This window comes from Petaurus breviceps, unplaced genomic scaffold (genome assembly GCF_028583685.1).
Source record: "Petaurus breviceps papuanus isolate PSGF00001 unplaced genomic scaffold, PetGlider_PUasm1.0 186, whole genome shotgun sequence".
In the NCBI taxonomy this organism is placed as follows: domain Eukaryota; kingdom Metazoa; phylum Chordata; class Mammalia; order Diprotodontia; family Petauridae; genus Petaurus; species Petaurus breviceps.
This window is the reverse complement of record NW_027185798.1, coordinates 7,208,284-7,232,211: the sequence shown is the minus strand read 5'-3', so window position 1 is coordinate 7,232,211 and position 23,928 is coordinate 7,208,284. Positions and strand designations below refer to the sequence as shown.

The following is a 23,928-nucleotide window of genomic DNA, read 5'->3' as shown; positions in this document are numbered from 1 at the left end:
TTTAAAACATTTGATTTTAAAACTTTGAATTCCAGATTCATTCCCTTCCTCCCTTGTCACCCACCCTTACTGGGAAGATAAGCAGTTCAGTATAGGTTGTACATGTGTAGCTAATGCAAAATATTAACATAGTAGATATATTGTAAAAGACTGGCTATATTTCCCTCCCTCCTATCCCACCTACCACTTTTTCTATTCTCTACTTTGATCCCATCCCTTTTCAAAAGTGAGTGCTTCCAACTTCCCTCCCCCCCAGCCTGCCCTCCCTTCCATCATCCCCCCTCTCATCCCCTTCCCCTCTACTCTCCTGTAGAGTGAGATACCCTATTTAGTGTGCATGTCATTCTGCTTTTAAGGGACAAAAAGGCTGCATGTTCACCAAAGTTCCTAGAAGTGTCTGCGACCTAGGAGGAGAAACTGATAGAACACTCTCATGACATCACCTTAAGCTCATTCAACTCCTGTAGCAAATGGAGAATGCAGAAATTTTCCCCAGCTATGTCTTCAGCTGAGACCATCCCTGGCAACAATGTTCTTCTTCATTCCAAATGCTGCTGTCCCTTATCATTAATGGTGTGCAAGACTTACTACTGAATGAAATGTGGAGGCACCAGAAACATGTCAGTGGTGCCTGTCTGCTGGCTCCCTATTCATCTCTACTATTAGAAGTAAATTACATGGGGCGGCTAGGTGTTGCAGTGAATAGAGCACTGGCCCTGGACTCTGGAGGACCTGAGTTCAAATGTGGCCTCAGATACTTAACACAAAACTAGCCACGTGACCTTGGCCAACTCACTTAACCCCAATTGCCCTACCTTCCCCCGTCCAAAAAAAAAAAAATTACACTACATTTATATAGCCCTCTGTGGTTATAAAGTGCTTTACATCCATTATCTCCCAACATTTTAAGATCATTACAATTCAATTCAATTCAGTCCCACAAGCATTAAGTGCAAATTGAGCTGGGTGCTTGAGATGTTAAAAAAAACAAACAAAAACCCAGAAATGAAATTGTTTTCCTGCCCTCAGTGGGCTGACATTCTACTGAGAGGGACACCAGATAAACAGACATAAATCTATGCAAAAATACATATTTCCAAGAGGGGAAGATCACTGACAACTTGAGGGGAGGGGGAATATAGAAAGTCTTTGAGTAGGAGATGGCAGCTGAGCTTGTGAGAGGAAAGAAGTCAGGGATTTTAAGACAGGACTGTGAGAGTGGAGTGTATTCTAGATAGCCTGTGCAAAGGCATGGAGGTGGGAGATGTTATATTCAGACAATAGCTAACGGGCTGGTCTGGATGGAACAAAAAAATGAAGGGAAGTAATATGAAGACTGAAAATGAAGGTAGAAGCATTATGACCTCCATTTTATGGATGAGGAAACTGAGGCTCAGGGCAAGGAGAAACCAAGGGAGACCCAGGGCTAGCTACAAACAGCAAAGTTCCACACCCCCCCCCCCAGCAGATTAGACAGCAGCACAAAGTACCTGCTTCATCCTCTGGGCTGTGATGATGTGGCTTTCATCATACTCTCGTTTGGTCCGGACATCTGAAAAGGGAAAGCATTTAAGCAGTAACTCAGGCTGGCACAGCAGGGCTGTAGCCATCACTATTGACTCTATCAGCTGAATGGCCATGTGACATTTGCTGTGCCCATTCCATGGTCCAGCCAAACTGGTCTGCTTCCTGTTCCTCATACATGGTGTCCCATCTCTCACCTCTGGGCCTTTGCACAGATGGGACCCATGCCTACAACATTCTCCTTCCTCACCTGCACTCCTTGGAATCTGCAGCCTCAGCCAAGTGTCGCATTAAATGTCTCATCCTACATGAGGCCTTTTTGGATCCTCCTAATTGCTAGTGGTCCCCTCCTGGAAAGCACATTATTTACTTTGCATGTAGTCTTTGGTGGACATACTGTTTTCCCTCAGCAGAGCACAAGCTTCTTGAGGGCAGGGCCCGTTTTCCTTTTCCTCCTTGGCACAGGGCCTAGAACTTCCTTGATACTTATGGAATGGAAGTGAATTCTCAACACTCTCTTTTCTCCTATCCTGTATTAGAAAACAGGGCATTTCGATTCAAAAAGTGAAAACTCCATCATGACCCGGTGTCTCTGCTGGTTTCTACCTGCATTATCTCTCTCTTGTTGAGGGAGGTCATGATGGGCTCCATCCCATCAGACATCAGGCTTGAATCTCTACAAGAGATCCCCAGGTTTCAGGTGAGACAATCCCCCCCCCCCTTCACATGCTTTCTTCCCTGCAGCTTTTCCAAACTGCCTTTAAAATAAATCCTTCCAGAACCTGTTTCTTGTTGGACTAGGAATTAGAGGGCCTGGCCTTACTCTTTGTTTGGGGCCTGTCATTAACAGAGCAGTTGAGGCTGGGGAGGTCCCAGATCTCAGGCCTTCAGCTTCCTTAGCAGAATGAGTGGGTTGGATGTGATGACCTAAAGATCCTCTTCCATATCATTATCATTCTGTGACACTTCCTTCCCACAGAATCTTTTAAAAACAATAGCATTGGTTACCTTCGAAACAAGGACAGACAATATGTTTAAGCTCCTGATTTCTGGAACAGTGAGGGCCTAGGCGGGACTCCCACAGGCACGGAATCCACTCTCCAAAGGCTAGAAGGATGGATCCTGGCCTCACCACAACAGCCAATCATGGGGTTGGACTCCCACCTTGAAGGGCCCCTTTGCCCATCACGGTCCTCCTGCTCTCTGGTAATCTCCCCACCTTCCCCCATCTGCATGGGGCGTTAATCACCTCATCCCAGCCAGATTTACAGGGCCCCCTAGGAAGATCCTCTCCTTCCTCCCACTCCAGCTTGCTGTATATACTGAGCAGATGCCTTCCAGGAGCAGTGATGTTCCAGCCTACATCCCTGGCATTCCCAATGTCTGTGGAGGGCACTGCCGTCTTTTCAGGGATCCAGGTTTTCAACATCAGGCTTCTCCTCAAGTCTCCACTTTGACCCACCTCACATATCTAAGCAGCTGTCAAATCTCCTTGTTTTTATCTCTACTACATCTCTTGCATAGGATTCCTCTTCTCTTCTCAGGTGATAGCCCTTGGTCCTGGCCTTTCTCAGCTCTCTTGGACTATTGTAATAACCTCTGAATGGTCACCCTGTCTCTCCTCTCCTTAGGCCATTCTCCATTCCACTGCCAACATGAATTTCTGAAAGCACAGCTCTGACCATAATCATCTGCCTATTGGTTCCTCATTGCCTCTAAGTTAAAATATAAACTCTAGCTTTTAAAGCCCTTCACAACCTGGCCCCAACTTACACCCCCTATTATACTCTAATGGACCAGCCAAACTGGACTTCTGACTATTTCTAGCAACGAAACACAAATACTACTAAAATATTCAAAAAGGAGCAAGAAATTAAAACCTAATGCACCCAAACCAGTATGTATTTATTAAACACCTACAATATGCCTAGCACTAGGCTGGGGGCTGGGGATACAAGGACAAAAAAATGAAATAATCCCTACTTGTAATGTGCTTGCATTCTAATCAGGGAGATGAGAGGTAGATATGAATTTATATTAAAATTTTTCTGTTAAGGTGAAATCAGGGACATTTCACTGTTGGTTTTGTGTTGTATAGGGTGAATACTGGCGAATAAGAAAACCTGACTCCTGATTAACAGCTGTGATGTTTACTGATTGTTATGACCTGTTGTTTGTGATATTGTATCTTTCTTTCAAAAAAAATTTCCATATTAGTCATGTTGTGAAAGAAAATACAGACCAGAGAAACCCAAGAAAAATAAAGTTAAAAAAAGTATGCTTTGATTTGCATTCAGACTCCATCAGTTCTGCTACTATCTTTCAATAAAACTGTATAAAGAAAAAGAAATTCTCCCAGCACAGCCTCTTTGCTCACATTCTTTAGGCACTTTGCCTAGGGTGGCTTGTTGTGACCTTGGATCCCAAACTCTTCCCCTCAGAGAAGAGAAGCTGTCCATACTGGCCCTTTTGGGAGCCAGGGTGGCCCAAGCTTCTTCAGTGAAATTGCCATGATCTGAGTTGGCCTTTGTTTTGGGATTTCTGGTCCCTCCCTGGGGAGATGCCACGGGGACAGGTGGGACAAACTTATTATGGTCCTTGCTTATGGTCCTTCCTGGGGCACAACCTCCACCTCTGTTTGGCATATCCACTCTAAGTCACCACAAGGCCCTCTTGATTGTCCCTTTGCTGGTAAGCACAAAGTTAAGGTTAATCACATGGTCCTCACCCTGTGCTCATTTAGGTCAGTAGCTGGCCTTCTGCTTGAATCAATCAATCAGTCAACAACGGTCTGGGTTTTATCTAGCCTGCAGCTGCATTTGCTTCTGATCCTCCTTGGGGTGCTGGGGAAGGACATGAGGCAGTGGGGGTGGTCCCTGGTGCTGGAGAAACCTTTCCAACTGTTAACACAGAGTCAGAAGTGTTCTTTCCCTTTTATTGAAGACTATCAAGGAACTGAAGATGTATCAGGCTGTGAATTCTCCACACTCCCAAATTCCATCCATCCTGTGTACTCATGAGTTGCTGAAATTTTGGGGTGAGAGTGTACAAGATCAAATGTCAGTGCCTTCAGGACTTTCAGTAATCTGGGATGATTCTCTGGATCAACCCCCTGGCTTCTGATATTACTTCTGGGGTACTTCCTAGACTGAGATTCAAGCAGTACCTCTCCTGGACAGTGGGAATGAGTTCTTTATAACAAGGCAGGTAGGCTGGTGGTCTGCCCTCCATGATTAACTATAGCCCCAGGGCCCTGGCTGTTGAAGAAGCATGGCCACTGAATGATGACCTGCAACTTCCTGGGGAGGCCCCTTATTATCATTCCCAATTCATCCTTTCAGCAAGAAAGCTTTAAAATGTCTTATCTTCTCTTGGTTAGCAGCAGAGAGGTCCCAATCACAGTGACCCCTCTGGGACCCTATGATATTCTACTGTGTCAGGCAGCTGACACACTCCTGCTATCCCATATACTTTATCGAGCAGCCCTTGGCATTCCCCTGAAGGGTCTACACTCAGGGCAGACCAAATCCTCTGGTTGTGCACAAATTTTCTACCAGCAGAGTAATCATGGTCATCATTCCAGGATTCAAGAAGGTAATTTACAATGACAGTTCCATGATGTCACTTCAGCAATAAACAACAAAACTTCAAGGACACTTTGGCATAAGAGTATAACAATCACTTAATTGTTGGTCTGCCCTGTAAGAGATGTACTGTTAAACTCTGTCATAAAATTAAAGCCTAGAAAGAAAAAAAAAAGGAAAAGAAAAGGTGTTCTAGAATAGTTCTGAAGTTCTAGAGCAGGGAAGCTTAGCTTGACCAAAATAGACTTATTCGATTAAAAAAAAAAGAGAAATGGATCCCAGATGGGCCCCAACAAAACAAAGCACCCCTTTTGGCTCTACCCAGGTTCACAGTACTGTCAGGATTATCATCTATTTAAGTCCACAGAGCCCCCACCAATGTACCTATCTATGCTGTGTGACACATGAAATCAGAGCACAAGGAATTTAACTGAAACATAAAAGGAATGTAAATCCAAGGATGTCAATGAGTTAGTAAACATTCTTGACACCTACGCCCTAGTCCACCACCTCCAATTGTCTTCTGGAAGGCTCTCCAGCTTCCTAATTAATCCTTCCATCTCCTGGATGGGGAGTGAGGGCCAGATCACACTGAGTACCAGGGCTGAGAATCAGAGTTCAAAGCTGTTTGGCTTAATCACTGTCCTTTCAATCTCAGTACAGCAGTTGATCAAACACTTACTTCTCTTGGCACAGGAAGCTAGAAAATGCTGCCTTCTTTTGACTTGGGAGTCTAGAGTGCTGACTTTTTAGGAGCTATACAGGAAACACTCCTCCACGGTCCTCTCCCTGCCACGATCATGGCTGTTGTCCCTTCTAGGTCATGGCAATCCCATTTCTTGTCCTTCTAACTCTCCCACTACAATGAAATGCCTGCCAGGTACTTGGAAAAAAAATCTTCCCAAACTAGATGACATCATTATGTAGTGAGTTCACACCCACTTTGGGGGAGTGTAGATCAGAAAATTTCCCCCAGTGAATGAGATTCTTTTGGCCCCAAGTATTGTAGAAAATTGACAATCCATAAACATATCTTTTCAATTAACAATACTTTATTTTATTACCATCATTGTATTACCATCATTGGACATCTTACCAGAATATAAATTCTAGGGTTTGGGGCATCCCTAATAACTTTGGTCTTCTGAATTAACTTTACCTTTCGACATCTCCCTGCCACTGTGTGCATTTTCTTTTTTTTTTTTTAAGCAATTGGGGTTAAGTAACTTGCTCAAGGTTACATGGCCAGTTATTTTGTGTGGGTGTTAAGTATCTGAGGCTGGAATGATCCTGATCCCGGGTCTCCCAACTCCTGGCTGGGCTCTTACTCACTGCACTACCTGGCCGCCACTGTGTGCATTTTCTATATGAGAAACAATGAAGTTCGTGAGGCACACAGTAGCAGGGAGATGTTGAAAGATGAAATTACTTCACAAGACCAAGATTAGTAGGGATGTACCCAAACACTAGGGCTCAAAACAACCTAGAAAAATATACCTTTTGCATGAACTTAAACCTCTCTGGACCCCTGGTTTTCTTGGACTTTTATCTAACCTTGGCCCAGGTTCCTTTGCTTCCCACTGTGGATCCTGACACTACTATATTCTGCCTCTAAGCCCAATGTGCTCGCCACCTCAGGAGAATTGACTCATCTCCAGAAACTCCCCATTTGCCTCTAGCCCTTCCCACAGATATGACCTTTACAGACTGCCTCATCCAGACCAGCCTCATGAGCCAGCTCACTTTACCGCACCACTCTCTGCAGGCATCTCTGTCATACCTGCTGACCATACCTATCTCTGCGCCACTCCTCTCCCTTTGCTCAAGCTGGGCAGGGAAGAGATTATTGGACCTGGTCTTATCCATTTCTGTATTCATTCTCCATGGCATGGGCAAGTTTAGGACCCCATATGTACAAGATGCTCAATGAGCAATTCTATACAACAAACGAATAGGAGAGGCGTGTCTGACTTACCTAGTAAATAGAGATAGTTGGTCTCTGCTAATCTGGAGTGTTTTGCTTCCTGATTCAAGATGTTGTAAAGTGTTGTTGGCTCACACAAAGTGAATCCAGCCATTCTATGGGGAAGGGACAATAAGGAACTTGCATAAATAAGTTTCTATCTTAAAAAAGTAACTTACTAGGAAGCAATATATCAATTAAAATCTCTACTTTTTAAATTATTCAGAGATGCAAAGAATCATTTGAATATCCATAAGAAGAAATTTCAAAGAATTAAAAATGCAGTATCTTCAGTGAAGAATAAAGGTTTAAAAAATATTTTATTAAGCAAAATGTACTTGCACTATAGGGCAGCTAGATGGTGCAGTGGATAAAGTACTGAGCTTGGAATCAGGAAAATTAATCTTCCTGAGTTCAAATTTGGCCTCAGACACTAGCTGTGTGACCTTGGGCAAGTGACTTACCCCTGTTTATCTCAGTTTCCTCATCTGTAAATGAGCTAGAGAAGGAAATACCAAACCACTCCAGTATCTTTTTGAAGAAAACCCCAAATGGGTTCAGAAAGAGTTGGACGTGACTGAAAAAAGACTGAACAACTTTAACTATGAATATTAAATACACATATATACATACACACATATATGCATATGTATGCATATATGTATATGTACACACAGTACATATATGTATAAATATAACTAGGGAGAGTATAGAATGGTCAAAAAGATATTTGGGGATCTAGAGTCAATGATAAGCTATATTTTCAAGTCATTTATCCAAATCCAATATAAAAGTTTTGTTAAAATCTTATTCTCCATACTGCATATACTGTTAGACATAATCAAGATGTTTGTTGGGTTAAATTGCTTTTTTCTTTTTCTTTCCTAATACTTGTTATAGGGGATGACTCACTGCATTGGAGGAGAAGGGCTATGTCTGGAAATGAATGAGATATAACAAAAGCCATCAGTAAAAAATAAAATTTCAAAAATTCTTATTCACCAAGGCAATAAAAAATAAACAAAATCCAGGTTTACGAGGAGCCTAGATCCCGGTTTCTAATTCCCCACTGTTACTTTCTTTTTTTAAGGCAGAACATTTTGACTTTTTAATACTTTACCTCATCTGCCATTGGAATCTAGTTTTGGAGAGGTTTTCTGGTTAACACAAACAGAACGCAATTAAAAACAATAATGTAAGCTTCTGGAGAAGCTTGTTTCATTTTTTGGACTTTAAAATGCTTTAATGACTGACTGATTTAAGAAATAATAAGTGTCCGGTATCCATTTCTTTGCTAAGATGTAACAGGATCTGGGGTGTGGCCCCGGGGCTCCGGGCTCCGGCCTGGGGGCCTCGGGCACAGCCCCGGGTCACTCGGCCTCTGGGCCCCGCGGCTCGCCTGTCCCGCCTGGCGGGAGGGCAGCCCTTCACCTCTGGGCTCTGCACGGCCATTTATTATTACTGTTATTAATTATTGTAGGTAGAGCTCCCCTCCTCTTCCTCCTCCCTCCCTCTCCTCTTCCTCCTCCCTCCCACTCTCCCTTCTGCCTCTGTCCTGCCTCAGGCTCCGCCTTCGTCGCGGCTTCTTCCTCCGCTTCCGCCACCAACTGGTTGCTAAGAACGGTTGCGAGGTCCAAATCCCACCAGGCCTCCCAACTCTCGCGTGACTTGAATCTCCTCCGCAACGTCCCTTTCAACCTTGGCAGGCAGGCCGGCCTGCAAGCAAGGAGGACGGGAAGGAGGGGGCAGGGAAACGTCCAGGAGATCTCGCGGGATTTGGAAGACTGACCTCGCGAGATTGGACATGACCCGGCCAGGCCAGGGTGGGAGGGAGGCGTGGCCCGGCGACTGCGGCAAATCTCGCGGGGGTTGGAGTCCGAGAGCTGAAAGAGACTGCTGCGTGCTTGCGTGCTTGCGTGCTGCGTGCGTGCTGGAGGTCGTTGGAGTCATAGGCCGCTCTCCTTCCCGGCACCGGCCCCGCGCCCTCCGTCCATCCCCAGTATGTTGTCGTCCTTCGCCCGCCCCGTGGGCGCCGCCCTCCGCCGCGGCCTAAGCACCTCGGCGCAGGTAAGGAGGCCTCGAGGCCAGGACGTCCGGGCCGGAGGGGCCTGCACTGCCCTTTACAGAGGGGGAAATGAGGCCCGGGGAGGGCGAGGGAACGTCCTAAAGTCGGAGGACAGAGCTGGGGGCGTGTGGGTCTTCCGGGAAACAGGCCCGGGGAGGGGGAGACACCTTTCCAAGGTGCTTGCTGAGCCCAGGGCCTACACCTTCCAGCCGAAGGAGAGCTCTTGTCCTGGGGCAGTCAGCCCATAAAAGGGAACTTGGGGGAGGGGCGAGGAAAAGGGGGCGTGGTGTGGGAGGTGGAAGCAGGGCCCCCTCCACCCCGCCAAGGGGACTCCCAGGGGCAGAAGGGGGCTGGCATGGGGGGTTCTTCTGTTATAGCGGGGCTGGGGGGTAGTAACAGGTCACATGATCACTCATGGGAAGGATTCGAGCTCACGGCTTTTTTTTTTATATTTTATTTCTTCCCCAATGGCGTAAAAAAACAATTTTTAATATTCTTTTGAGTTCCAAATTCTGTCCTTCCCTTCCTCTTCCCCCTTCCTGAGATGGCAAGCAGTGTGATACAGGTGATACATGTGCAGTCACCTACAGCATTTCCACATTGGTCATCTTGTGCAAGAAGACGCGAAGAACGACACGTTCGCTTCAGTCTGCATGCAGGTCTTCTCTGCACTTTTCCTCAGGAGGCCTTTGGCAGTGTCCCTGATCGCTGCATTGCACCTCGTGTGCAGCTCCTCATGGGACAGTGTTGCTGTTGCTGTGGAGCCCTTTACTGGTTCTGCTCACTTGGCTTTGTATCAGTTCATAGAAGTGTTCCAGGTTTTTCTGAAGTCATCCTGCACCTTTTAGTAACCCATTACAATAACATACCACAACTTGTTCAGCCATTTCCCAATTGATGGGCATCCCCTCTATTTCCAGTTCTTAGCCACCACAAGAGCTGGAGCTGCTATACATTTTTTTGTGCAAATAGGCTATTCCCCCCGCCAAACAAAACAACACCACACCACCTATACCAGCATTCTTCTACTCTGACTCTCTTACCAGCTGGCAGCAGGCAAATCATTGACTACTCTGGGCCATCTATTACATGAGGAAATACAACAAATGAGTGTCAGATTTTAGATTTGAATCTGAGATTTTCTGGCTGTAGCTACTGAGTGGGGGGGGAGAGGGGAGGGGTGTAAAGGATTCAAGGTGTGTCTTATTTGAGTGGAGAGGACATTCTGGAGACCTCTAAATACCTTTTGGACACCGGGACATCCCTCCTAAATCCTCCCCCCCAGCCAGTCTTTTGCCACTGTTAATGCCTCTTGCCCGCAGTAATTTGGGATAGGGGTTGCTTTAACTACCATCTTAATTCCTTCCTGGCCTATAGGACTCAGTGGGGAAACTATCCCAGAAACCCTGGTTTCTCTTTGGAAGTTACCAATGCTTTTTGAGGTTATTGTTGAGAGTAAATGAAGCTTTATTGTAAGGGGGGGGGGGAAGTACTGTCCTCGATCCTGGAAAGATCAGCCTATTTTTAACTCTTACCTTTCTTAGGCAGGTTATTTCCCCTATCTGGAGCTCAGTTTCACATCTGTACAATGAAAGCTTTGGACTTGCTCTCCAAAGCCTGGTCCTTCTCTGATTTCACATGATAGCTCCAGGTCTCTGGATAGGAGTCCTTTATCAAAAAGTAGGCTAGAATTAGAATCTTAGGGTTTTACTTCTTGGCTCAGTGAATGAATGATATATCATTCTTAGGCTTCTCACCCTCAGTTGACTTGCATTTGAAAAAATAGTGCTTAGGTGTGAATGAACTACTCAGTGACTTTCTGTAGTGAGTAACTTTTATTTGCCCTAGAAAGGATTTTAAAAAAAATATAATTCTGCCCTGGTGGAATTAATGATCCAGTTTAAAAGGCAAGATGAACATCCCTGAAATGATTAGCAATTAAAAAATAGGATACAATAAAATCTACCCAGAACATATTGTTATTTCTATATAGCTGAATATTCCAGGTAAATTTCAGACCACTTTAGATGATATTCATCTTCCCAAAATTTACCATAAAATTTTTCGCCATGTTAAATTCAAGGTATAGAACGTAATACTTTCTGGATGACTCAACATTATACATGAATGTTGTTTATGCTGCTTAGTAATGTGTACTTTCAGAGTCTGAGAAGGTACATAGGGCACCTTATCTCTGCACCAGGATCATTGGACTTATTGATTTCCTTTGTTCTGTATTATTTTTCTGGGTCCACCTCCACCATCAGTGGCCCTTATCTTTTAGCTATGAGGTTCCTAGCTAGAGCAGACAATCGCTTTATGATTTACTATTAATCTGCTGTATACTTGAAAGTCATATAATTAAATTTGTTAAAATTCTTAGTGAAAATCGGCCCTGAATGAGGAATTTTCCTGCCAGTAAAGTCCATAAGCTTTAGCAAATGGGGTTTTGTATTTTGACTGGTAGGGGGCCTTTCTTTTCCTAATTATTGACTTGGCTTATGCTAGTTGAAGTTATTAGACTGCTAAGTTCTTTTAAGGCATATTTGCTGAATTCTAAGGGTGAAGGGAAGAGATGAGGACCCCAAGGAGAATTTAGGTCATGTATAAACCAAAGAATTTTATATTTGAAAAAGGTCTTGTTTTGATTACTTTCTCTACCACTAACTAGCTCTGTGATCTATAACTGGCTCTTTGGAGAGGAGAGAAGAGAAGTAACCAGAAAGGTTGTGTTTGGAACCTAAAGAGTAGGTAGGTTCTGACCCTTTTTGGGGGCTTCCTCAAGTGTAAGTGGTGGCTGAAGGATTAAAACAAACTTCAAATAAACAAAATGGTTCTCTTCAAGTCACCAGTCTTGATTCTGCCCTTTTAGAATGTAAATGGGGCGCTCTCTTTGGACATGTTGTAACTGGCATTCAGGAGTGTGTGTCATGCAGCTCCCGTATCACTTTCCTTATTAATGTTTGCCAAGTTGAAATGTCTGAGACAGGCTGTAAGGACTATAAAGCAGAGAGGCAGCAGCATTTACTAAGTTTTAAAATGAAGCAGTCTTTATCATCTATGACACCCAGAAGCAGGTAAGACATGTTATAGGCATTTAGTAAACGTGAATGAGTCCATTCCCTGCCCCTCTTGCCTTCTTCCTTTACCTCCCCTAACACATCCAGGATGGTTAAGGAGAGCTCCCAGCACTGTGGAGGACTGTTGGCCTGCTCCAGTATCTTTCCCAGAAGCCTCCTTGATCAGATGTCAAAAACACTACCAGTTGGTTGTGCCCTCGCCCCTGTGTTCCTCTGCCTGAGCTGCTTGTCTGCTCATGGGGCTTGAGCTCTCCTAATTGTTCTTTCTGAAGAGATGGAGTACTCTGTCATTGTGCCCTCAACCCTCTACACTGTCATCTCACTATTTAAGTAACCTCCGGACCCCCGGGTTTTATCGTCTGCCCCCACTCTTGCACCCCTAGGACTTCAGGACTTTTTATCTTCCTGACAACTGAAGTTTTATGCACTGTCTCCCCCATTAGTGTGAGGTCCTTGAGGGCGAAGATTGTCTCGCTTTTTCTGTTTGAATCCCCAGCAGTTTAGAACGGTGTTTGGCACACAATAAGTGCTTAGTACATGCTTCTTCGTTCATTCGTTTCTTGGGACCCTGCTAAGCTTTGCATTTTGATTAAGAAAGTTTATTACTGCTACGGGATTTGTCAGGTAACATCTTTGAAGTATGAATTCATTTACTGATACTTTCATTTACTTAATTTGTTTATTTAAATGGTTCCTTAGTGTTGCATTTAGCCAAGTTTTTTACATGCAGTAATAGGGATGTTGTAGGATATAGTGGAAAGGACCTTTGACTTGGAGTCAGAAGTCCCAGGTTCAAGCTCCAGCTGTGGGACCTTGGACCAGTCACATTCTTTCTTCTGGTAGTGGTCAGGAATGATAATACTGGTACTTCAGTTTGTCTCATCAGTTGTGAACCCTTCCTGATTAATGCTGATAGAGGGAGAATGGGTCTGTGGATAGAGAACAAACCTGGCAGCCTGTTGTGGCTCCCAGCACCTCCTGGCTGTGTGGCCGTGAGCAAGTCTTCTGTCCTCTTCTTGGCCCCAGACAAGTGTCCTCAGAACCCAAAGTTGCAAACTTTCTGCTGTTCTGCACTGGTGAAGGGAGTTTGCTCACCAGGAATTCTTCACCTACATGGTGTAAGTCCCAGGTCTGGACCAAAAACCCCAAATCCCTGTTTTTCACTGTTGTCAATAGAGATTACTTTGGAAACCTGAGGTAATAAGCATTATAAGGGGGGACAGGCTCCACCCACAGCCTTGGTTCTTGAGAATGCAGATGAAGTAAGGAGGAACTTCGTATTTGCAGCATCTCTCTGACCCTTCCTCATTAGGCCTCAGTTTTCTCATCTGGAAAATAAGAATCATAGTACTTAGACCCACTTGTGGAGTGGGTGTTAATGTGCCCTGGCTAGGGAGGCTCTTCACACCACCACACGTCAAAATGCATGAGCTACCTTCTTTCCCAAGCTGCTAGAGTGAGAGGACCTGAGTGCAAGTCCTGGTTCTATCACTTAGTGCCTGGGTCAGCTTGGACAAGTCATTCACACTCTCTGGGCCTATAAAGTAAGGAGGATGGATGCCATGACCCGAGGTCAAGAATTGTCTCTAGGATAAAATGCATATTCCTCCCCAGCTGGTTCCTTAAAGCCCTTACTCATCTTTCATGCATGTGCCTTTCTGGAATCGTTTCTCAGTCGTGTTTCAGCCCCACTGGCCCTAAGCTAAGCATTCCATCTCCCACCTCCATGCCTTTGAACAAACCACTCATACCCCAGGTCTGGAATGGTCTTGCTCCTCACTGGCTTGTTAGAATCGTCCATTTGGACCCGAAGGGACTCGAGGAGCCACCTAGTCCAGCCCCCTCCTTTTACAGATGAGGAAACTGACTGTACAGACTGGAAGGTAGCAAGAATCAGTCGGAATCTGACTCCGAGTCCTCACATTCCAACACTCTGTAAGCAGGTGGTTTAAGTATTCCTCAGTTATGTAAAAAGCAGAGCCAGGGATCTTTTCACTTTTCCGTTTCCCTCTCTGGAGTTCCTGTCTTCTGGGAAGCCTGCTCTGGTCCTCAGATCACTATCCCAGGGAGAATGGCTGCACCTTGAGGGTACAAGGGTATTTGACTCTGTAGCCACTGCCCGGGCAGTGCCTGCCTTACACGCAGAGGCTCCTCAGTTGTTGCTTGTCAGTTGATTTCGGGTGTTTCACAGACTCCTTGATAATTGATCTGCTGAGCTGGGGAGAAGGGGAGGTCACATGGACTTGAGCTAGCTCAGTTTTATTTCTGGCCAGTTTTCTCTGGGGGGACAGTAGGCCTCGGGGTCAGGAAGACTTGGGGTCAGGTTGGTTTCTGACACATACTTGCTCTTGAAACTGGGGGAAGTCACTGGATTTCTCAGGATCCCAAACAACTAAGAACAAGTGGTTGACGGTGTGCATTGGGAAAAGGAGTTTCTGGGTTGGGAGAGTCTCTCTACTATTGACACCTTCAAATCAAGTCTAGGGCTTTGTTTTAAAGCACCTTCCTAGTCCTTGCAGTGGATTGACAGGTAGGTGCAGAATGGAGCTAATTGTCCTGAGTTAGTGTGTGCTCCCCAGCTGTGGGATTCTTACTACGGGACAGGGTTTTGGACCATGGTGTCAGACCTTTTATTATAAATAGAGCAGAAGAGTGTGTGTTTCCTTCACCTTAAAGGGGTAGAATGAACCTTTTTGGTTTCTGTCAGCCAAGGATTCCGAGATTAATGAAACGGTGAGGAAGTGGGACACAACCTTATGGTAGCCTCAGTGGAACAATTAGGTGAAAAATCTGTGGCCCTTAGGGCCCAGTGCCGAAGCAGATGGTGCAGTGTCATTTCCACCAATGAATCCGTTTCTGTTTCTGATGTTGAACCCCTTGGTGGAGCCAAGGACTTTGGTGGCAGCAGCTGCTGAAGGCTTGGGAGCTGCTGCTGGGTCACATCTTCACAAAGGTTGTAACCAAGATAGTGTCACATTGAATAAGACCATCATGTGGTGGTGTTTAGTCATTTCAATTGTATTCTTCATAACTCTGGCAGAGACACTGGAGTGTTTTGCCATTTCCTTCTCCATCTTATTTTACAGATGAGGAAACTGAGGCAAACAGGATAAAGTGACTTGCCCAGGGTCTCACAGCTAGATTTAAATCAGGTCTTCCTGGTTCTTTATCCACTGCACCCCCTCACTGCCCATCTGTGTGACCATCATATAGATGCTATTTAAAACAACAGCTCTTTTTCTGGCAGGACTTTGCACCAAAACATTTTCTACTGAACAAAGCTAAGGCTGTTAGATATTCTTTTTTTCTACTGAGTGTGATGCAATAGTTCCATGTAAGAATTTTTCTGCCTTCTGAATCTGTTGCCATTGTTTCTCTTTCCCTCTTTCCTTTTTCTAGAATAATGCAAAAGTAGCTGTGCTAGGTGCTTCTGGAGGAATTGGACAGCCGCTTTCGCTGCTCCTGAAGAATAGCCCTTTGGTGAGCCGCTTAACACTCTATGACATTGCCCATACTCCTGGTGTAGCAGCCGATTTGAGCCACATTGAGACCAGAGCAACTGTAAAAGGTACTGCCAGTGAGCCCACAACATCTGTACTGGCTTTCCATTTTGAGTGAATGAATGACCCTCTTACTTTGGAGTCAGGGCGCTTGAATTGGTCTGGGTCTGTACTTAGTGTGGGAATTTTAGTTTTAATCAGATATTCACAATCCTAAAGCTTCATTGTTAATATAGATCTAGTCTTTAAAGTTAAATGCTTGAACTGTGCTTGAGCTTTAACAAGCAGAAACCTCCTTAAGTAGTAATGTCTGAAAACATTTTGTTGCATTTTAGTTGAGCTAGTTTCCTAAAGCTTATGATATGAAAAATTAGTTAGAATCCAGGCTGCCCTTTTCACCCCTTTCTGGGGCTACTGTAATAACCTTTTATCCATTACCGACTTTAGATATTTGGGGCCATTCTGGGCTTGCAGTTAGAGATGCCTCTCAGGGGACAGTTGAGGCATCACATTTTTTAACAGAGAGAATCTGGTTTGAAGTCCAAATTTATTTCAAGTCTCAATTCTTGCAGTTCCTAGTTTTTTTAGTGGACAAGTCATTTTTAATTTCCTCATCTGTGTTACCTAGCTGGGCTATTGGTGAGGAATGGGCTATATTGGCACATGTTACCTAATGGTCACCAGCAGTGAGGCAGATAGTGTTCTAGAAGCAGAACTGAGTGGTGCTGATGATGCCTTCCCCTCCCTTTCAGCATCTCCTCTTGGGGAGGTAGGTCGAAGGGGGAGTCAAGAATGAGCTGAGCCAGCACAGTGGAGTTGGGAAGGGGGGCGCTAGACCCATACTGGTAGGGGGTGATGGGATGGAGCTGGTGCGGGGGCCTTAAAGACTATTGTGAAATAACATTAAGTGGGGTGCATATGTAAAAATGTGAACTCTTGCTCAGAGCATTTGGGTGTGCTGAAATTTTGCCCATTTCCTATACAGATGTGAGTTAGCATCCCTGGGTCAGAAAAGGGTGTGGTTATTTCAGTGAGCTGTGTTTCTTTCTAGGTTACATGGGACCTGAGCAGCTGCCAGATTGCTTGAAAGGCTGTGACGTTGTCGTGATTCCTGCAGGAGTCCCCAGAAAGCCAGGTACGTTGGGTAGAGATGCTGCATGAGCCGCCAGCAAAGCCTCCCCACCAACCCCAGGGTCAGACTGAGACCCAGGATGGCATCAATGGCAGAAGAGGAGGTGATTCAAATGCCCAGCCCCTTTGCTTTGCTTACTTCCAGGAATGACTCGTGATGACCTTTTCAACACCAATGCTACGATCGTAGCTACTCTGGCTGCTGCCTGTGCCAAGCATTGCCCAGAAGCCATGATCTGTATTATTGCAAACCCGGTAAGCATCCTTCTCCCTGGGCAGCTGGGTGTCAAATGGCAGGCAGGCCTGTCAGAGAGAGGGCTACTGCCGGAATGGATTCTTCTTGGGGGCTTTGTCTTTGTTTTGGAGTTTGTTTGTTGATTTGGAATTAAATTTTATCTTCACATAGCCAGACATAAACAGATCATACCTTGGAGTTAAGCAGAACCAGAATGTGATTCCAGCTAATTTAGCTTAGTCGTTCTTTGGTTGTCCAGCTAATAGTGGTCTGTTGTAAGATGAAAGCTTGTGTGTGTTAACTTGGGTGAAGTAGGCTTGGGATGTAATCCTTTGTCTGCTTGCTACTTGACAGAGTTGATCAGGGCTGTGGTCTCCTGGCTCTGTGTCACTTCATGTCAGGCTCCCAGCTGTCTCTGAAGTCGTAATCACCTTGTGGTATCTAAAGTCATGGCATTCATTGCAGCCATGTGTACTGGTACTTGGAATGTGTTTCCCTAATGTTTGTTAGGTTTCCATAAATGAGGACTGACTTGTCCAGCTCTCTATGGCATTAGATTCCCTTTAATTCTTGGATGGTTTATAATAGGTGTTATCTCCCTTAATGTCACATAGCCAGCCATTTCTCTCTCTCTCTGCTACCTCTTTCAGTTTTTGCCCTTTGCTGATACTGTCTGATCTTCCTCCTGCATGATTAGTTATTACTCTTTAACTCATCTGTGCCCTGCTGCTGCTAACTTGGTGGGAGGAGTCTGTGTGCTTGGCCCCTCCTCAGCCCTCACTAAAGCCTCCAGGCACATGTCGGCATCTTCCCCCAGGATACTTGTGGAGCAGGAGCATTCTGCTCTTTCCAACATTTGGGTTAAAGTAGGACTTTAGTATCGTAGAAAGGATCTGAATGTAGGTATCCACTGAAGGAAGATGGCCTTTTATCCAGTAGCTAGAGAGGTTCCCAGGCCTTCTTGATGGTGGAAGCCTGCTCTTCCACCAGTCTCTTAGTTATTCCTCATTGAAGTCTGAACTGCAGCCACTGGAAGGATTTTCCATCGTAGCTGCTAGATTTTGAAATGCCCTGCTGTGCTTTGGGATGGCATTCACAGCTTCAGACTAACCTGGACTGAGTAGGTTATGATGAAGACACACATTTTAAAATTGACACCTTTTTAACACATTCGTTTCCTAAAGGCCATGAAATGTGTCTGAGGCTGTTTCTCAGCGCCAACACTGATGGTTCAGGCATTGGGACGGGCATCCCATGTGCCAAAATATTTTCTCTTTAGTGTAGCAAGAAGAGATGTGGCACTCTCAGCTTTGTAAAGACCAGGTTGGCTTAAACTCAGATGCTTTTGAAAGTTTACCAGTCAGTACCTGATGTGATGTTTTGTCCCCCTCATCTCTAAACTCTGGGGAAGTGACTTATTGTCTGTTCCCTTTCCTAGGTCAATTCTACCATCCCAATCACATCTGAAGTTTTTAAGAAACAAGGCGTGTACAACCCCAACAAAATCTTTGGTGTAACAACCCTGGATATTGTCAGAGCAAATACTTTTGTTGCAGAACTGAAGGTAAGACTTAGTTCAGCTCAGACCTTCCCAGTTTCTCTTAGCCAGATTTAGGGAATTCTGAATTAAAAATTTAACTGGTCTTGATTGGTTTCCTTAGTCTTTGGGGATTAAGGAGACTCATTTCATAAGTCTTAGGACCACATGACTTCATTAACTTCATGTATCCAAAAGGTTTTTGCAGCTTGCCAGCTCTAGTGAGCTTCTATGGGGTGGGGGTGGGTGACAGCTTGGATTGGGGAGACTCTAAGGCTGGGGAAACGTGCGGAGCTTGCAGCTCTCTGCAGAGAGAGACAGTGACTTCTGTCACATGACACCCATGTTTCCTGGCTCCCCTGGCAAAAATAGCCATTTCTTAGTTCACCAAGTGGTAGATGACAGGTATATCAGACAACCTTTCTTAAACCATAACTGGCCCCTTAAATAGCAGTCTTTCTTGACCTTTTGCCTGTCATGGGTTTCATTGGCAGTCTGGTGAAACCAATGCTTCCCTTCTCTGAATCATGTGCCTAAATGCATAAAATAAACTATATTGTATTCCAGAGAAACCAATTATAATGAAATGTAGTTATCAAAATATTTTCTTAAAAAGCAAGTTCACAGACCCAGGTTAAGAACCCCTGCCTTGGGGCAGCTAGGTGGCGCAGTGAATAGAGCACTGGCCCTGGAGTCAGGAGGACCTGAGTTCAAATCTGGCCCCAGACACTTGACATACTAGCTGTGTGACCTTGGGCAAGTCACTTAACCCCAGTTGGCCTCCAGAAAGCAAAACGCGCCCCCCCCCCCCAAAAAAAAAAAAGAACCCCTGCCTTAACGTCAGTTTCTTTCATTCACCTCTAGCTAACTTTTTTAGGTGGTAGGACTGAGCTTTGTGGCCTGACCCTTTACCTTCTGAAAGGAGTTTGTTTTTGATAAAGCTCTATGGATTTTGGCTCCTCGGTGTTATCAGGATGAGTAGGCAAGGCTTACAGAAAAGTTTGTGCAGAACCTTAAAATTGAACGTGTTTAAAAATTAACTGAGCTTTACATTTTCACCAGGGCCTAGATCCAGCTCGAGTCAATGTCCCTGTCATTGGCGGCCATGCAGGGAAGACCATCATCCCCCTGATCTCTCAGGTATGTGCTTCCTTGTTGGTAGTGGCCTCAAAGAAATTTCCTCTAATAAAATTGCTTGGGAAGGAGGAAGCCGTCTCCAGTCTTTGCTCTGAGGTTGATTTCTAAAGGGATTGTAGCTTCTTGGGTCAGAGGTGTCCAGTCCCCTCATTTAAAGGTGAGCAGAACAAGGTCCAAATATGTGAAGGGACTTGCCCAAGGTCACAGAGAATCATGGGTCTCAGTGGGACCTCAGGGACCGCCTGGGAGGGACCCCAGGAGAGGCATGAGCGGCCCAGAGTCACATGGGTGTCAGGTGAGATTTAAAGCCATGGTCCTTTCCATGCTGATCTTCCAGGATCAGGTCTGGACTGTGTCTCCTTAGTGAGGCTTGCCAGTTAATCTGCGTTGGTCCATGTTAGAATTAGATGTAGACTTGTAAAGAGCAAATGGCTTCCTAGGTGAGCACCCGTGGGAGAGAAAGGGTTCTGGGCTGCTGAGCCAGCCCTAAGTTAGGGCTTGTCTTCGTTGTTGAGTCTTTTCAGCTGTGTCTTACTCCTCATGATCCCTGTGACTAATGAAACCCATAAGAGAGTTTCTGGATAATTAATAATCAGTTTATTAGTTCGGCTAGCTTGCAACTGATAAATTGATGGCTTCTCTTGGTAACCAGATAAAATACTCCAGGGGAGACTCTGAAGCCCCTTAAATCCCTTCTGAAAGTGAACTCCCTTGATAAGTGAAACTTAACTCTGAGTGGTGGGTATTTAATGATGGAGTAAGGAGGTGGGCTGTGGGCTAAAAGTTTTCAGCTCCTGCTGAGAACCGAGATTGAGGCTTGATCATGAGACTGCAGCCTGGAGGCATCTGGGCAAGGGAAACCATTTCCATTTGGACCTCTCTGGCTAGTTTTTTCCTTCCTGAGCTGGGTGAGGCCTAGGAGTAATATCTTCACCCAGACATGCTCTTCAGAGACTGACTGACCTTTTCAGGAGTTAGTTCTTAACAGAAAGGAAGGAAAAGGGTAGATCACAAATTAATAATTAGTTATTAACAGGACAGTATAACATTAATTTCTCTCACCCCATTTGGGCTTTTCTTGGCAAAGATACTGGAATGGTTTTCTATTTTCTTCAGCTCATTCTGAAGATGAGGAAACTGAGGCAAACAGGGTGAAGTGACTTGTCCAGGGTCACACAGCTAGTAAGTGGCTGAGGTCAGACTTGAACTCAGAAAGATGAGTCTTCCTGACTCTAAGCCCAGTGCTCTGTACATTATGGTGCTACCTAGCTGCCCTAACTTAGTGCCTAGCTTATCATGGTTCCAGAAAGCATTGAATAAATTAGTTATTTGAAGATTTTTTTTTTCTAGATAAAAGAGTCTCTTCTTCCAGTAAAATCTTGCTCTAATTGTGGTACAGATCCTGAGCCTTGAACACCAGGTCCTGTCAAGCTGGAGGTTTTGCATATGGGCCTGGGGGTGGCCTCTAGGGCTGTTGTCTGAGAACCAGCCTGGTTAAGTCTGGAGGAAGGAGCCCTTCACCTGATGGGCCACAGGCTGACTGGGTCTTACTCTCACAGCAGTTTTCAGAAAGCTCCTGGGTCAGGGCATTTGTGATCTGTGTCCCAAGGTGTGTCCACCACTGCTGAAATCCCAGGTCACTGGAGTAAAGGAGAGGGACAGGTGGCTTGTGTTGGTGAAGTGAAGGATCAGAGTCTGTTGACCTGGGAGACTCAACCCTTTCTTTTCGGATAACCGAGCCTCTTTGGTTTCCAGTGCACCCCGAAGGTGGAATTTCCTGAGGATCAGTTGAAAACCCTGACTGGAAGGATCCAGGAGGCTGGGACAGAAGTTGTGAAAGCTAAAGCTGGAGCAGGTGGGCTCTCACATGAAGTGTCTGTGGGGGCTCCAGGGCGGTCTCTGCTTATCTGTATTATGGCAAGAGAGCTCTCTGGGGTCGGGGAACGTTATCTGGTGACTTGTCTGAGAACCAGCTAAGTCTCGAGGAACTCTTCAGCTGATGGACCCCAGGCTGAATAAATGAAATAAACAAAGCAAGTTCCGAGTGCTTCGGGGAGAGGGATGGGGGGTTGGAGGTAGAATTGAAAGTGCATAGTGCTCATCATGAGTGCTCAGGACAAAGGGGGAAAGCCAACTCAGTTTTGACTACTGAGCATTAAAATGTTCTGGTGGCAGTTTCAGAAAAGACTGCTTTAGGTCTGATTTCTACCTTAATCTTGTTGTTGAACGATTAGCCTGGACTAACCTCATTGTACTCTTTTAGGTTCTGCTACCCTGTCCATGGCCTATGCTGGTGCCAGGTTTGTCTTCTCTGTTGTGGATGCAATGAATGGGAAGGAGGGAGTTGTGGAATGCTCCTTTGTCAGATCAGAAGAAACAGAATGCTCCTATTTCTCTACACCCTTGCTGCTTGGGGTATGTGCCCTCTGGCAGAGCCGCTACTTCTGGCTGTAGAATTTCCTTTGTGGGATACTGGTCACTGAGTAACATAGACTTTAAATGTCTGGGGATGAAGGGTGTGTGCTAAAGCAAGGTCCACAGAGGCCCTGGGTTCTCAGTAGAACTAGACTCATCAGACTTAGTTGATATTTAACAATTTTTTGCTGCCTTTTGGGGTAGCCCATTATATAGAAATTTCGGGTTGGGAAGGGTCCTCGGAAGGTCAGTCTAGTCCAGCTTATTCCACACACTTCAGTGCTTTGTTCAGCCTTCAGGTGTCCTTGACTGTAGGCAGTCAGCTTTCACTTGAAGACCTCTGAGGGAGGCCATCTGGCTTTAGGAAGGACCTTCTGAGTTCTTGATTGCTTTGAATCTGGACAACCCTTCTGCTGTTAGTGGGTAGCTGTCATTTCTTTCCTTCCTCAGATCTGTCCAGACTGAAGGGCCCCAGGCCTTTCCCCTGTTCTCCTTGTGGGATGATTTCAGGATTCCTCAGTATGCTGGGTGGGTGAGGGCGAGGCCACCCAGCACCAAACCTGTACTTCATACAGAGCTCCAGCCAGCTAAACTACCTGGGTCTTTTTCCACACAAACTAGTGCTGGTGAAATTTAGTGTGAGATGAGATGGTCTCCTTTGTTTAGTACAGGCAGGTTTGTGATGGAGGAGTCTGTCTTGACCCTCTTCAGAAGAGTAGGTGAAGGAGCTGGCTGCCCTCTGTTGGTCACAGATGTGAACAGGAGGGCAGAAATCTGCTTTTTTATTTTCAATCATTTAGTCTTAGTTTAGTGAAAAGAGTGAAACGTGAGGTTTTGGTCCAAACTCTTCATAGCTGGAAAGTATGGGAAAAGTTACTTGACCTTGCTGTACTTCCATTTCCCTGTGTGTACATAATGCCAAGCCCACAGAGTTTTAGTGAGGATCACATGTGATTGTGTGTGTGCCGTGCTATATAAATAGAGTAACAAGAGATAATTGACTTGGGCAGATCTTAAAATAAGTTTCATTCCTTAGTCATCTACCTAGTGACAGTGAGGAGGGAAGGAGTGCCGGCTCTGATCTGTGGGGAGTCCTTAGGGCAGGGGACCAAACTCAGAAACAGGGCCACTAACTAACCCCTATAGTAGTGGAATCCCGTGGGGCTGCTTATTGACTTAGAAAACCACGACTTAAGGTCACCTGATTTTCTTGTGCTGGTACTTGATCTTGTTAAACACTTCCCAGTTCTCTTCTCATCTGGTTCTGAGGTTTCCTGCCTCTGCTTTATCACTTACAGAGCACTCATCACTTGAAGGGGAGTGTTTTGCTGTATTAGACCCGATTGCTGAGATACCCAAAAAGTCCCTTTGATTTTCTTCCCTTAACAGAAAAAAGGCATTGAGAAGAACCTGGGTGTTGGCAAGCTCTCCCCTTTTGAAGAGAAGATGGTTGCTGAGGCCATTCCCGAGCTGAAAGCTTCCATCAAGAAAGGAGAGGATTTTGTCAAGACCATGAAGTGAGGACGCAGTCCTGTGAAAAGAGAAGTCCGTTTCCTTAACTTATTAAGCATCATGTCACTTGAAAGCTATTTCATATGCAGTGCATCCTCTTTGAGGAGACTGATTGTACTTATGAATTCTGTCGATTGGTATGTTGGCACATCAATAAAACTGTCATCTTTTTTCCCCCTGTGGTACCTTCTCTGAGCCTCCTCTGCTCTGCTCCTAAAACCCCAGAATGGCCTCAGGCTCTAACC

At 45.3% G+C, this 23,928-nt stretch overlaps 2 protein-coding genes across 3 annotated transcripts in view; one reads left to right on the top strand and one right to left on the bottom strand.

Moving 5' to 3' along the window:
* Positions 1 to 9,021, bottom strand: part of STYXL1 (serine/threonine/tyrosine interacting like 1) — a 70,574-nt gene extending 61,553 nt beyond the window's left edge. The window contains exons 1-3 of one of the 2 annotated variants that reach the window (XM_069089457.1): positions 8,861 to 9,021; positions 7,084 to 7,187; positions 1,491 to 1,552 (exon numbers count right to left, since the gene is read on the bottom strand). In XM_069089457.1, the coding sequence (XP_068945558.1) occupies positions 1,491 to 1,552; positions 7,084 to 7,187; positions 8,861 to 9,021 (327 nt within the window). The other variant, XM_069089459.1, reaches the window with a different exon arrangement.
* Positions 8,954 to 23,857, top strand: MDH2 (malate dehydrogenase 2). The gene is made up of 9 exons (XM_069089460.1): positions 8,954 to 9,138; positions 15,616 to 15,784; positions 16,768 to 16,851; positions 16,993 to 17,102; positions 18,521 to 18,646; positions 19,682 to 19,759; positions 21,512 to 21,611; positions 22,020 to 22,171; positions 23,561 to 23,857. The coding sequence occupies exons 1-9, from the start codon at positions 9,073 to 9,075 to the stop codon at positions 23,690 to 23,692; spliced, it is 1,017 nt and encodes a 338-aa protein (XP_068945561.1). The 5' UTR covers positions 8,954 to 9,072; the 3' UTR covers positions 23,693 to 23,857.
* Positions 23,858 to 23,928: the final 71 nt, after the last annotated feature.

Bases quoted from the DNA above. Each gene is read 5' to 3' on its own strand.
- MDH2 (XM_069089460.1), top strand. From the start codon at position 9,073: ATGTTGTCGTCCTTCGCCCGCCCCGTGGGCGCCGCCCTCCGCCGCGGC. The intron at 9,139-15,615 runs GTAAGGAGGCCT...TCCTTTTTCTAG, and splicing joins GCCTAAGCACCTCGGCGCAG to AATAATGCAAAAGTAGCTGT. The intron at 18,647-19,681 runs GTAAGACTTAGT...CATTTTCACCAG, and splicing joins CTTTTGTTGCAGAACTGAAG to GGCCTAGATCCAGCTCGAGT.